The sequence below is a fragment of the Haliotis cracherodii genome, unplaced genomic scaffold (assembly GCF_022045235.1).
Source record: "Haliotis cracherodii isolate W230 unplaced genomic scaffold, xgHalCrac1.p SCAF_2, whole genome shotgun sequence".
Taxonomy (NCBI): Eukaryota; Metazoa; Mollusca; class Gastropoda; order Lepetellida; family Haliotidae; genus Haliotis; species Haliotis cracherodii.
Window position 1 is genome coordinate 25,205,887 of NW_027266275.1, and position 15,248 is coordinate 25,221,134.

The following is a 15,248-nucleotide window of genomic DNA, read 5'->3' on the forward strand; positions in this document are numbered from 1 at the left end:
CATCGAAATATATTGTTTTAGCGTGTGTGATTTTCTTGTGTTTTGTCGTGTTAAGAGACCAGTCCTCAGGGTCCCTCCCCTGTTCCAGTCTACACACTACCGGAGTAAATATAACGGAAAGAGAGTCACGATGAACACACATATCCTTGAGAGTCACCCGCTGAAAGTCCACATTATGCAATCGCATTTGTATGTAGCTACGTTCTTATCAGCTTGAAACACAATGCACTTCCTCTTTCAGCGAAGGTGTTGGAGCCGTGCTGTACGTTATTCGTATTACCTTATCGTGTATGGTATAGAGTAACAGACAAGTGTAAATGTTTCTGTGAATCCAGGGATATTCAGATTTACTGTAGAGTATGTAAACTAGCAGGCTATGAGGAAGCAATCATGTCTGTGTGTTTGATTTGGGATTGTTGTTGTCGGTAAAAGTAGGACCGATTCAATAACACTGATCTTTGGTCAACTGAACACGGGGGCTATTAATAATAGAAAACATGAGTGAGTACCCAAACTAGTCACACTTTCACACTTTAAACCCTACATGATTTGTAGATATACTGGTCCCTTATGCTAACCCGATAACATATTTGTTTACTCTTCAGAAAAACGTTATGCCCCTTGTCACGTCCTGATTTTCCATTTTCCTCATTTTCCACACATTTTGCTTACATGAATGTTGAGGGTTTTTCCAACCTATCTGTCACGGTTCTAAGGCTATGGAGGAAACACTCTTGCCTTAAAAGGCGACTATGCTTGTCGTAAAAGGCGACTAACGGGATCTGGTGGTCAAGCCCGCTGACTTGGTTGATGCATGTCATCGTATCCAAATTACGTGGATGGATGCTCATGACGTCAATCACTGGATAGTCTGGTCAGACCGCCGTCATATAGCTGGAATATTGCATAGTGCGGCGTTAAACAATAAACAAACAAACAAAACTTATGATAATCCCGGAAATAATCTGTTGTATCCTTGACACCCATACGTTGTGTGCGTGGGAATGTGTTCCTGTTTGGGAAGGGCATGTAATGCTACGTATATGGAGTGAACCATGCATAGACATGTGTGGGTTGTGTGGTGGGAATTTGTTCTCTCCTGGGTGGGATCACTGCTTTCACGTGTGTTCTGTTGCCAATATGCGAATACATCTTACAACGTATCGCTGTATGTATCGCCATTCCTGTTAAATAGTCACGTGAAAAGGAACTTGAAACATTGTACGACGGGCGAGTAATAACATTTAGTATTACTTCATCGGATCCACCATTATGGTGTAAGATTTGGTTTGTTTGTTTGTTGTTTAACGCTGCACTAAGCAATATTCCAGCTATATGACGGCGGTCTTTAAATAATCGAGTCTGGACCAGACAATCCAGTGATTAATATCATGAGCATCGATCCACGCAATTGGGATCGATGACATGCATCAACCAAGTCAGCGAGCCTGACCACCCGATCCCGTTGGTCACCTCTTCCGACAAGCATAATCGCCTTTTACGGCAAGCATGGGTTACTGAAGACCTATTCTAACCCGGTCTTGTGGTGTAAGAACGTCAATGTACCCATAATGTTAATGTATGCTGAGCTATCCAACCAATCTTGACAGTTGCTTCATGTAGTCTACATATATATGACACATGTCTTGAAGTATATCTAGAAAGTCAATGTTTTCATGGCATAACTCCAACTTTTCAAATAATTCACCTAGTATATGCTACTAGTTTATTATCCCCCGCCGCGCGAAAGCGCGAAGCGGGGGATATAGTATTCACGACCGTCCGTACGTCCGTCCGTACGTACGTCCGTACGTACGTCCCACCTGTTTGTTGCCGCGATATCTCAAGAACTAAACACTGGATTGTCTTCATATTTGGAACTATGGTGTATATACAGACTCCGCAGACACCAGTCGGTTTTGGTGACCTTGACCCCATTTTCAAGGTCACAGCAGGCATATCTGCTTTTGGAGTTGGAAAACGGTGTTGCCGCAATATCTCAAGAACTAATCTCTGGAATGTCTTCATATTTGGAACTATAGTGTATATACAGACTCCGCAGACACCAGTCGGTTTTGGTGACCTTGACCCCATTTTCAAGGTCACAGCAGGCATATTTGCTTTTGGAGTTGGAAAACGGTGTTGCCGCAATATCTCAAGAACTAATCTCTGGATTGTCTTCATATTTGGAACTATGGTGTATATACAGACTCCGCAGACACCAGTTGGTTTTAGTGACCTTGACCCCATTTTCAAGGTCACAGCAGGCATATCTGCTTTTGGAGTTGGAAAACGGTGTTGCCGCAATATCTCAAGAACTAATCTCTGGAATGTCTTCATATTTGGAACTATGGTGTATATACAGACTCCGCAGACACCAGTCGGCTTTGGTGACCTTGATCCCATTTTCAAGGTCACAGCAGACAAATCTGCTTTTAGAGTTGGAAAACGGTGTTGCCGCGATATCTCAAGAACTAAACACTGGATTGTCTTCATATTTGGAACTATGGTGTATATACAGACTCCGCATACACCAGTCGGTTTTGGTCACCTTGATCCCATTTTCAAGGTCACAGCAGGCAAATCTGCTTTTGGAGTTAGAAAACAGTGTTGCCGCGATATCTCAAGAACTAATCTCTGGATTGTCTTCATATTTGGAAGTATAGTGTATATACAGACACCGCATACACCTGTCAGATTTGGTGACCTTGACCCCATTTTCAAGGTCACAGCAGGCAAATCTGTTTTTGGAGTTGGAAAACGGTGTTGCCACAATATCTCAAGAACTAATCGCTGGATTGTCTTCATATTTGGTACTATGGTGTACAGGCGGGGGATATTTCGTCACTCTGTGACAAATACTTGTTTGGAATTAAACTGCAGATTTGTTGTGAGCTGGTGAGCAACCACACAGATTGAGGATGCGATCGTAACTATTCGGTTTCTCTACTGATCTTTATCTATTTTAGGGGTATGGGTGACCCAGTTGTCTAAAACACATCAATTTGCTGTTCGGTGCTGCCTCCATTGGATGAACCAAAGTCCCATGATCGTGGATTCGCATCCCAGATTCTTTCTGATTGTTTCTAGGTTTTCAGCCCCATATTCGTTCTCGTGGGTTTTATCAACTTCAACGTCATTACTTCAAGTAAACGCATAGAAATACTGAATGGTCATTTCCATTTACGGTTCGTGTTTGCTTCTTTTGGTTCATTTAAACTATTCTTCGGGTGTTGTTGTTGACTTTTTGTTCCCCTGCTCAATATTACGGATATTGTAGGGTGGTTCGTGTGTATCGAAACACCTGTGTTGTCTGCCAAATTGAAGCGAGTGATATGGTATTTGACATGGCGCCCGCCCTGCCGCCCTGTCGGTCTGTAAATAATCGAGTCTGGTTGATCCAATCCAATCCAGTGATTGACATCATGAGCATCAATCCACGCAATTGGGATCGATGACCTGCATCAACCAAGTCAGCGAGCCTGACCACCCGATACCGTTAGTCGCCTTTTACGGCACGCATAGTCGCTTTATACGGCAAGCATGGGTTGCTGAAGACCTATTCTACCCCGTATCTTCCCGAGTCAAACACTATATGTATCACGTGAAGGCCTAAATTCGTCAAAATTATGGGACAAGGGGCGCCCTGTGGTCTGTGTTAAGGCTCTAAAACATGTTTTATAGTGAAATAAATGAATCGTTGTTTTTGAAATAGTTGCCTGGGTGCTGCACAAAGCTGGAGTTCATGATATCCGGAACGGCCACCCGAGGACTGGAATCTAAACCATACACCAGAACATGTGTTTAGATCCTAAACATCAACTTAAACCCGCTCCTTGTCCCATAATTTTGACACGTTTTGGATTGTGTTCAACAATTGAACGTGTATCAGGTCTTAATGTGTATACTCCCTCGACATTCATTGTAGGTAATTTAAAATAGGGGTGCTTTCTATGTATTTCTTAGCGTCGTTGGGGGTGGTTAACATGTTTAGATTATGGGGATGTTGTGTTTAGGCTTTGAGAAAACGAGCTCATTTCATGTGTTTAGACCCAGATACGTTCAGAAAAAACACATCAAATGTGCATTCCGTTTAGGATTTAGACACATTCATAATCATGTTTAAATCTAAACATGTCTTGTCTGTGTTAACATTCTAAACACATTTTTCACAGTGTATGTTGCAGCATGCTAGGTGGCAGTTTGACTGTCTGGGGCCGTTATGTACCAAAACCGTATTAGAGTATAGGTGCGATAACATAATCTTTAAATGAGATAGCTTTAAAATAATAGACTTTCAGATGAGTAAGTTATATTCTCCTTGGAACAATCTGCTTGTATGCTGTGGATTCGGGTATCATCATTCTGAAACAGGCCGCTCATCCGATAGTTGGACGACCTGGCATAAATGACTTGTTGACACATCATCTGGGTGGACTATCAAAAAACATGACACGCTTCTTGAACAACTCATAGATTATGCAACTGTCTGTTCAGTTACACCGGTGACCTGCGAAGAGATGTAATAGAATCAGCCTTCTCGACGTATTCATTGGGAAGAGTGAAACGTCCTGGGCCATGTCCATTCAACCGAGTTGTTCCAAGCTGGTGCTTTATGTGAACGGATCTCGTGTATGTTTTAATTGTTATGCTATTTGGGCACAGGTGGCCGTGTTGTCAAAAGCTTTGTAATTTGCGGTGCACAGGGGCGTCTCTTGGTACCACTTCAGGTTTTCCTCTTACATGAAGCCAAATAAGGCCCAATATCACTGAAGCACTGAGAGCTGCGTTAAACTAAACTCACGCACTCACTCCATTCTATCTGCCTCTTAATCTGGTTTGTCTTGAGCTCATTTTTCGAGATTATCGACCCGAGTGATCGATGCTCATGATGTCCATCACTGGATTGTCTGGCCCAGACTGAGCTTATCCGAAGGACCCAGGTGAGCTTATACCGTACCATACCGTGGCGTCCGTCGTCTGTCCGTCCGCCCGTCCGTCGTCTGTACGTCAACAATTTATTCAAACGACTTCTTCTGAACTACATGTGCCAACGTTACAATATACCGATGAGAACACAGAAATCATTTACATTTGTACATATGCTACTGCCGTAGCTCGTAATTACAATGGTACAAAGTCATCAGGTAAATATTTATGTTTGCAGAGAGGGGTACAAGCGATGGGTATAACTGGGTGGTGGGCCTGGTTGGTTGGTTTTTTCAACTGCCTTGACCAAGTAATGGACATTGGCGTTGACCAAGTACAGGCTAGTTATATAATGGGACTTAAGTAGTCGTTTCAATTTTCTTGCCACTAGTTTTGATACAGTGAGGTTGGGAGGGAGGACAAGGCGCGTTTGTGAGATTAGGTTAATTACTGACAAGTTGTTCCCTGGCCATGTAATCGTAAGTTGGTCAGAGAACAACCGGTGACTGTCATTGATGGCCACCAATGAAGGTGAATAATCCTGGTCAGAGAGGAATAGAACAAGAGGTGGGGCACAGATCACGGCAACTTTCAGACAAACAGACTCGGTACCGGATGAAAAGCTAATGTGGAGTGTGGACACCACTCTTGTTTTGAGTTTGTATATGTAAAGGCTTAACATGAGGACAACCAGGAACATGAGCATTAGCATGATTATTTCCAGTTTGAGATACTCTTGAATACGAGTAAGTATGGACGGTGTAGAGTTGGCTGCAGTGCCAGGTGTGGAGGGAGTCCAAACTAATATGTCCGGCGTTGTTGATACGGTCACCGCAGTAATACCTCGGGCTAGTAGTTGGACCCGCAGGAGGCCAATTCTACGATTCATGGTAAATAGTATGAACCCAAAGATAATCAATATTCCCCACATTGCCATGTTTAGATAAGTAAACGGGTTAGTCCAACCGAATGTATCGGACTGTCCGGTCAGGGAATTTATAAACAACGGGTCAGAGGGATCAGTATATATAATCTGATCTGCCTTTGCTTGTGCCACCACGTGTTTAAGGTTAACACTCAGTTGTTTGTCAGTGTTTTTTAGTTTTTGTTGAAAGTAGCGTTTGCCCAACAGAGGGGTGCGGTTCTGTATTGAATCGGTTCCTGTGCTAACAATGTTTGAATGGTGTTTTTGATTTGGTCTGTATCGAAGAAATGACGCAAGAACCCAATGTTTACCGGATATTCGATACGAGTGGCATTGTTGTGGATACTGCAATCGTTAGGACGTGGGGATGGGTTTTATTGCTAGCATGTAGTGAGCATGAACAATACATAGGGGCAAGACACAGACTACATCCCTTATGAACCTTACACTTCCTTCCACACCTGTAAGTGATATCAGGTACATTTTGTAAAACAACCTTACCTGACCTGAGGTCAAACATATCCGCTTTAGTGCCATTTGGTAGGAAATGAAAGTTACATAATTCATGTACAAGGTCGATGTCGTTAAGAAATAAAGCTAGTGTACAAGTCGGTGATGCAAACGTGGACTCTGGCGGCAGTATATTGCAGTGTATATGTGAGTGTCCATTACACGCTTCATACTGCTCAGTCTGAAGCTCCACATACTTCCTGCTGTCCATGTTTTGGCAATGTATGGAGCCACATTCCGAATTATTGTAGTCGGTAGGGAGAACGTAGATCTCCCGTATACTCGCATCACATTACTGTCAGACACTAAGGGTATTAAGAGGGTAACAAACATTATGTTGTTATGGCGGGCCAAATGGACGTCGACGTCTGTGAAATACATTGTGGCGTCCTTGTATCGGAGTTTGAATTCAGGGTAGTTATGAGCCAGGTTTTCTTGTATGGATGTTATTGTTGTTAAAAGTGTGTGTAATGGTACAATGTTGGGGGACAAGCGACCTCTTAAGAGTTAAAAGATGCCTGCCAGGAGAGACTGGGATTGGGACTGCACGATGGCTGCAAGTTGGTTTTCTCGACCCACCATAAGTAGGAGTGTGGAGAAGAACTTCTCATACCACTTGATTTCTTGGAGAGAAAATGCACCTGTTTGTACTGTTTGTTTATGGTTGTTTTCGATGAGTTTGACGATGCCGTCAAACCTGGCCTTGGTTTGTGTCATGTATGAGGCCATTTGATGTTGGGAAGTGTTGAATCATATGTCCCGTGTGTGCATTTTGTCTGCTATGAGTCTTATGTGGTCAGTTACTATTTTTAGGTCACGCTCTGTGGTCAGTCCAAAGGCTCCCTTGGCGAGTTGACCTAGCCAAGGTAATAAACTATGCGTTTTTCGTGTTCTCGATGTTATTTCAGGGGTGTCAGGAATTAGGTCTCTGATTAATATTATTGTGTTTTCTAGGTCAGTATTGGCGTGTGTATAGATTTTATATACAAAATTGAGTATAGTGCTGACATGAAAGTGTGTGTTTCTGCAGGTGGTATTAAGATGAGACATACAGGCTGGTAATTCATATGATAGATTTCTCAAGTAAGGTTGTGGTATGCTTATGCGAATGTGTGTGTCCATTATTCGTCGAACGCTGTCAGTTTCCTTCTCCCTGAGAAGAGTACACCGTAGTGTAGGCGGTCATGGTCCTGTGCGTATGCTTTACTGGTCACAATGACCAGAAACAACCAGGAACAGAGAAGTAAGTCGGTCATCACCCTGTGTAAAGGTAAAGGTTGCTTTGTAAACCGATTGATACCCTACTTATTATCATCTCTAGTATGAAAGACTTTGTTTACCATTGCTTGGTATATCATAAACAAAGTCAATAACTTATTGAATGAATCATGAAACATTCATACCTCTTTCTGCTGTGCAAATACCCTCGTTCTCCACAATTACAGTACATATATTCACATGACATCAGCACCCCGGATCCGCGATAACCTCACATTGTTCCCCTCGGGTTGGCTGGCCCTTTAACTACTGCCGGGACTTGTAGGAGGGAGGATGATTGCTCTATCCCCCTCCCATGGGTATCGAACACGCTTGTGTGTCTGTCCGTGATCAAGGGACAGACAGACGGTGGAATCCATCAGCCACCCTGCCGCATAGCGACATGACACCTGGTGTCTCTCCAGGGCCCCAGACAATAGCGTGATGGCTCTTTTGTCTGCGGGTTGTCCTGTACCTGTTTATCTACAGTTGACACCTCTCCATCTCATTTCTTCTTCACAATACTACTATTCCTTCGTTATAACACCTGGTGTCACTCCAGGGCCACAGCCAATGGTGTGATGGCTCTTTTGTCTGCGGTTTGTCCTGTACCTGTTTACTAACAGTTGACACCTATACAAAAAACAGATTGCGCAGTCCTTTCACCTCTCCAACCATTCATACATGAATATAAGATATATCACCAACAAATGAGGTGTGTATATTTATGTTACGTCCGCCGTGTCGATCAGTCAGCCGTGTCGGATATACTTCCACCACTACTATAGTGTGTCTGAATGTTATTCGTATTATGTAAGTGATTGCGACCGAGGATGTAGGGTGTAATGAACACTGCCGTATAAGACATAAATAGCCTCAGTTACGTCTGTGTCGCCTTTGTTGAGCATAACCTGTAAGATTTGACGATAACACCTGTTCAATGAAAGGTGTTTCCTCTACTGTGTCAGTGTTAGATGTGGATTGATTAGTCATATTCCATCTCTTTTGGAGTATGGCAAGTGGGACATCATCCTCGGGATCCCAACTGTTATCGTGGGAGTTGGATGCCGAGTTGGATGTGGGTGTGGCTAGCTGTTTGCGGCCTTGTTGGGGAGTTGGTAGTGTAATGTGTGGGGTATTGTCATTGTCACTTTAGGTACCCGTAGGGTTATCTGTGTCAGTGTTATTGGCACCAATGGTATCGGTAGGGTTCGCAAGGTCAAGTGGGGGCGGTTGCGGCCGACTGTCCTCTCCCACGTAGGGAGATTGCATGCATGTTCTAGCCATATCACCAGTAGTTCAAGGTGCATCCCCCCCAGGGTACTTCGCCAAGGGGGAGACGAAGGGGGAGGGTGTAAGTAATGTCACTGATTAATGTTTCTTAATACAGAGCCCATCCTGCAAATCTTGCCTCTGATATTTGTATCTAGAGAAATAAATGTTGTCAGATTTGCCATCCACCCATTTTAAATGCTGACAGAGTCAAAATTACGAAATAGCTTCAGTAGTATATACATGTACAATGCAAATGTATATTTTGTCATGATTGCGTAAATATCCAGGTGAGCGATACAGGCCCAATGGGCCTCCTGTTTACAGACTGCCGTCACATAACTGGAATATTGCTGAGTGCGGCGTTAAACAACAAACAAACAAAGTTTTGATCTATTCACACTCCGCGTGTATTCCAGAACAAGACTGATCCCAAAAGAAATGTTACCTTCAAAGATGATTCGTCACGATGGCTTGGTCAAGAAGGCTGTTGACTATGAATTGTAGCACGTCGACATGAAACTCTCAACCTGTCTTAAGTATTGTGTCGGATAGTTGTAGCCGAATGGGTCACTGATTCGCCTGTCAGGCCAACCGCAGTTATATGGCTTTAAGCGTTAAGTCAATGGGCTCGTATTCATGTCGGATAGTTGTAGCCGAATGGGTCACTGATTCGCCTGTCAGGCCAACCGCAGTTATATGGCTTTAAGCGTTAAGTCAATGGGCTCGTATTCATGTTCAGTATGTGTATTACCGATACCATGGCTGTGTAGTATTACCTATGGTGTCTTTAGTTTCCGTATACGGTGTCATATTAGGTCTTTAGGCAAATATTTTTCTGCTATCCTAATGTGACACCGTATAAAGCAACTAAAGTCACCATAACGAATTTATTATGTCGAAAAGTTTACACTATTTGGTATCTATATCGCTCATGCCATGTCAAAATGAAAACTTGACACTTACAACCGGTATAAACGACAGGACCAGTACATATGTTTCCGATACAAAGCTTTAATGTAAACATAAACGTTAACAATGGAATATATAATGCACTAAATGTGAACGTCTAAACAAGTATTAGAGCTGAAATGAATGATTATCATAAAAATGCCGCATGTTATCAGAAATCTGCGGGCAACTGTAACTTGATGGCAGTGATCTTTTCCCGAACGACGGGCTGCTTTCTACTAATGCTATGTGACGACATTGGCGTCACGTGTCTTGTTTGTGACGTCATCCTATATATGTTCTATGACGTTGCCATTTTTGATTCAGTGACCTCCGTTGGAAGCTTTTATTCCATATAATTGTTATAAATAATGTCACGAACGTGGTTTCTTAAAACATTAAAGGGGAAGTGTACACGCAAAAATCACTTTCTTTCTTTTTCTAAACAAAACGCAATTTTAGAATTAGTTAGTATCTGTGTTTGAAAATATACACTCATTTTTTTCACAGCGAAAGTAGGAAGCTCACAATAGTGTGAAAGTGATATGCCGTTATGAGGCCTTCGTTTTACGAGCGAAATAGGCCTGAGTTATCCCCCTTAGATTATGACGTAATTGGTGCCAATTCAACTTGGTCCCTGTCTATTCTCAACGCAAAAGATATCAAGGACCAGTTTGCGGTAAAACAACATGGTCTACGACACACTCCGGCGCAGTGGTGACTCAGCATAACACAATTCTGGCTGGCATCTGAGATGCTAGAATCACAAAACTATACCTACACCACGTGAAGCGGCTCTAACAAAGCATGATGACGTCATAATGTTTATCAATTGGCACCAATGACGTCATATTGCAAGGGACATAAGCCATGGTGTTTTTGTTATGGAAATAGAACACTTGGTAAATGTGAAAAATATAAATCGTTTTAGTGCAAAAAATATGTTAATTAAATATGAGGTTTTTATATTTTTGTCTATGACACTTCTATGTTAACACTTTTAATGTGGAAAAAGTACAAGAAAAAAAGGTTCATTTCCGTGTGAACTTGCCCTTTAATGTCTTTTCACATCGCGATTAATGATATAAAAACACAAAACAGGGTCGAATAACGAATTTCCGTACCAGAATTCTCATGTGAAATATGTGAGGTGGGTGTTGGAAAATCCAAAATGGCTGTTACTGACGGTATACGGTCTCATATTAGGTCGGTAACAACCATTTTGGATTTTGGGGTTGGTAGTTCTGCTCTCTGAATGGTCAAACTCACTTTGAGGCATAATAAATGGAATTATGAGAGTTGTGTGCTAGTTTGAAGATTTGGATACGGATAATTTACGCCTATCGTCACGTTGTTCGTCTTGTTAATAACCTGATGCCTAAAGTCAAGACACGACATTTTTTCTTCGATCCCCGCCCGCTCTCTCTTTCTCTCTCTCTCTCAGTCTCTCCCCATTGTAACCCTGCCCCTCCTCACCTCATCTCCCTCACCTTCTCTCTGAGAACGGGACCCGTGAACATCCGGGCTAGAATGGGTCTTCAGCAACAAATACTTGCCCTAAAAGGCAACTATGCATGTCGTCAGACTCGCTGAATTTGTCGATGCATGTCATCATATCCCAATTACGTGGATCGATGCTCATGATGTAAGACACTGGATTGTCTGGTCTAGGCTCGATTATTTACTTATTTATATTATGTAGCTGGAATACTGCGGAGTGCGGCGCTAAACAACAAACAAACAAACGAAAAGGAGCCATCTAGACTTGCTTCATTAAGGGCTATAACGTTACAGTTCGGACTGGGCGGAATGAAAAATGTATGGTTCAAGGACAGACGGACGAAGGTGCCCTCACTGAAGTCTCTGTTGTTTTGATGCCCTGTCACTGCTGGTGAGGTTCTGAATAGACAGGTACAATGGATGTCGGGTGTATTCTGTTGCACGAGACACCGCGTAAATAATTCACGCACGAGTATGAACATAAGGGTCATTGACAACAGCTTACAGTTGCTTAACCTCACAACTCTAAACTGCATGCTACCCAGTCGCTTGTTGCTGATACGCTTGAACATTGTGGAACATAGGAAGAAGAGACCTGTGAAGATCGGGGGTAGAACAGGTCTTCAGCAACCCATGCTTGCCTTAAATGGCGAGTTTGCTTGCTGGAATATTGCTGGGTGCGGCGTTAAACAACAAACAAACAAACAAAAGCAAAGATGCAGTGCAAATATGATTTTGATATGTAAATGTTTGTTTAAATTTGTTTACTTCAACATTTGTGCGACCTACATGTATAACTTGAAATCTGCCTCTGGATTCTTTTCCAATTGGGGGTACCAATTTGATTTCGATAAGAATATTTTCTCAGAAAATATTGCTTTTTCATGTTTTGAACTTTGAAATATGTTGCTTACTTTTTGCCTTGTTTTTGTAGACCATTCAACACAACACAGTCGTCTTCTGTTTTAGAGGGGCGGTCGGGTAGCCTAGTGGTGAAAGCGTTCGCTCGTCACGCCGAAGACCCGGGTTCGAATCCCCAAATGGGTACAATATGTGAAGCCCATTTGTGGTGTCCCCCGCCGTGATATTGCTGGAATATTGCTAAAAGCAGCGTAAAACCTCACTCACTCACTCTTTGGTTTTAGGAGACATGGTTCCCACTCATGCGCTTACTGTTGTTGATGGTCTTTAGAAATGAAATGTGCACAACCGTTGCTCTCACATCTGTCCGTCACATGTGACTAGGGAAAGCGTAATTTTGTCATTGAAGTTTCTTACTTCACTTTTAAACCGCCCAATTGTAATTTGTAAGAGTACAGACGCGTAACAGCTCAAGGGGCTGTACCTCATTGATACTTCATAATATACTTTATTACATTTTGGAAACCAAATGCAGCTGCGGACACATTGTCACACAGACATCCACTGCTCAGCCTAATATGTTGGGTGCGTTGGAGCGTGTTCCTTTATGGGAAGGGCAGGGAATGCTACTTTATAGAGTGAAACATGAGTATACATGTACAGGTGTGGCTTGTGTGGTGTCAATGTGGTCGCCATTTGATTATTTGCCAAAATACTTCTAACCACGTATTTTATTATGCATATATCCGAATTCCTGTTATATAATCACGTGAAATGAAGCTTGAAAACCAAAGTATTCACATGGTGAAACAGGAAGCTGCGTAGATAAGGATCATATCCTTGACAATAGGTGTCATGTTGCTAGCTACATCTACTAGTATATACTGGAAGCCGTGACTATGATGTGTCTTAATTATTAGGGTCTGCTAATTTGGGAATTGTTTTGAACATCATAAAGTATAGGTCATACTGTTCAAAACCTGGGATCGTTGATAGGCATTTAGAAGTTGAGGGAAACATGCTTGCCGTAAAAGGCGACTAACGGATCGGGTGGTCAGGCTCGCTGACTTGGTTGGATGTCATCTTATCCCAATTGCGTGGATCGATGCTCATGATGTCAATCACTGGTTTGTCTGGTCCAGATTATTGACAGACCGCCGTCATATAGGTGCACTATTGGTGAGTGCGGCGTTGAACAAAAAACAAACAAACAAAAGCTATATTACTGTTTTTCACTCCTGCAGTTTCTTTCTTCCCTTCCCTCTCTTCACCCATCACCTTCCTTCTCCCGCTGAAGGGTCTGTGTTTCCGATGTTGTTCGTTAAGTTTAATCCCCCGTTAGAGGGTCTGAGTAGACACATACAATGGATGTCGGGTGTATTCTGTTGAGCGAGACACCGTGTAAATAATTCACTCACTTAACAAGAAATGTGTTCAATTGAATGTGGTGCTTTTGGTCGGATTGTTACATTCAACTTTTCTCACACGTTACTAGCACGTAGGTTATAAATGAATTCACTGGTATATCTGGTATACTGACAACGGCTTACCACTTCTTACCACAACAATTCAATTCTAAACTGCATGCTACCCTGTGAACTGTATATTGATAGACTTGTACACTACGCGCGGTGTTAATATGAATTGGAAGAATTGTAAAACAGACATCGCTTTTCAAGTTCGACTTTTGTATGAATCAATGAATGTACATTGTGTAATCGATACGACGATACCACTACCTTTCCGCTGTGTTAATACTCGGGGGATACTTATTGTTGCAGAGTACAGATTAACGAGGTTTCACTGTAGCAGTATGACTGGGCTATTTTAAAAAGGACCAAGGTCATATTTCCTCTTCTCGTATCTGGTTATCAATATTTGTTCCGTCACACAGAGAGATCGCCCACGGAAGAGGAGGAGAAGTTTCCTGTTGCCTTCCCAGAGCTGCCCTGTAGTGCCCGACCCATCATCCCATCGGCCCGAGGGGGTGACCTGTCCGCCAGCACACCGCCCGTCACATCGCCACGAGGGGTACACACAAATCCCAAGTAGGCTAACCCTCTTCAAGTCTTCATACATGCTTCAACATCCCCTGCTGAGCCTCAGCTCAAAAAGCTGCATCTTTCACAATGTGACTACAAACTATCTACTAAGTAGTAGGCATGTATGCAATGAGACATGCTTCAACCATGTTACTATATAAAAGTTAAATATCCTACCCAAAAGAAGGTAAAGAAAACCCGATTCATATGACTATAGTTAATCAGGCATGGCTGCCACAGCCTTCCAATATTGGGTGTTCCTTAACTAGTTTTTAGGAGTATATTTGTAAATGTTTCAGTGTAGTATCTTAATGTAAATGTTATTTAGTACTGTGACAATATTGTAGACCTAAATTCATTGCAGTTTTTTTCAGGGTTCAATTACATTCCTTGCTTTAGTTGAAGTGTATCTGCATTGTCACACAATGTGATAAGTTATCTTATAACAACCGCCGAGAAGGGTGCATTTATTCAAAACGTCCGATCAAGTTTCATTACTACTACAGTTATACGCCGTTGTGTCGAACTTAGGTACTTTTCGAAGTAGGAGCTAGGTCCCTGCGTATTCCTTCTGTATTCATCATTTTCGATTGTATCGAACCTCGGATAACTCGAAGTATTTACGTTGGGACCTTAAACTTCGACACAACCGTATTTGACTGTGTGTATACCTTTTATCAGCTCAATTTATTAGCCGTTATTTCTAGATGTTATGGGACGTGATGGTTATGTATCAACTGAGGTTCCAACGTTTGAGGGGCGATCGGGTAGCTTAGTGGTTAAAGCGTTCGCTCGTCACGCCGAAGACCCGGGTTCGATTCCCGACATGGGTACAATGTGTGAAGCCCATTTCTGTTGTCCCCCGCCGTGATATTGCTGGAATATTGCTAAAGGCGGCGTAAAACCCGACTCACTCACTCACTCCAACGTGTGATACGGACAGGTGTACTTGTTTTCAAACGATCATCAGTTTGAATAAGATAATGTTTTTTTATGCTAAT

General features: G+C 42.5%; 1 protein-coding gene across 2 annotated transcripts in view; it reads left to right on the forward strand.

The window, feature by feature from the left end:
- Window positions 1–14,753, forward strand: part of LOC139468866 (uncharacterized) — a 40,723-nt gene extending 25,970 nt beyond the window's left edge. For both annotated transcript variants that reach the window (XM_071251002.1, XM_071251003.1), the window contains exon 4: window positions 14,100–14,753. In XM_071251002.1, coding sequence (XP_071107103.1) covers window positions 14,100–14,257 — 158 coding nt within the window. In that variant the 3' untranslated portion in view covers window positions 14,258–14,753. The remainder of the gene's footprint in view (window positions 1–14,099) is intronic.
- Window positions 14,754–15,248: the final 495 nt, after the last annotated feature.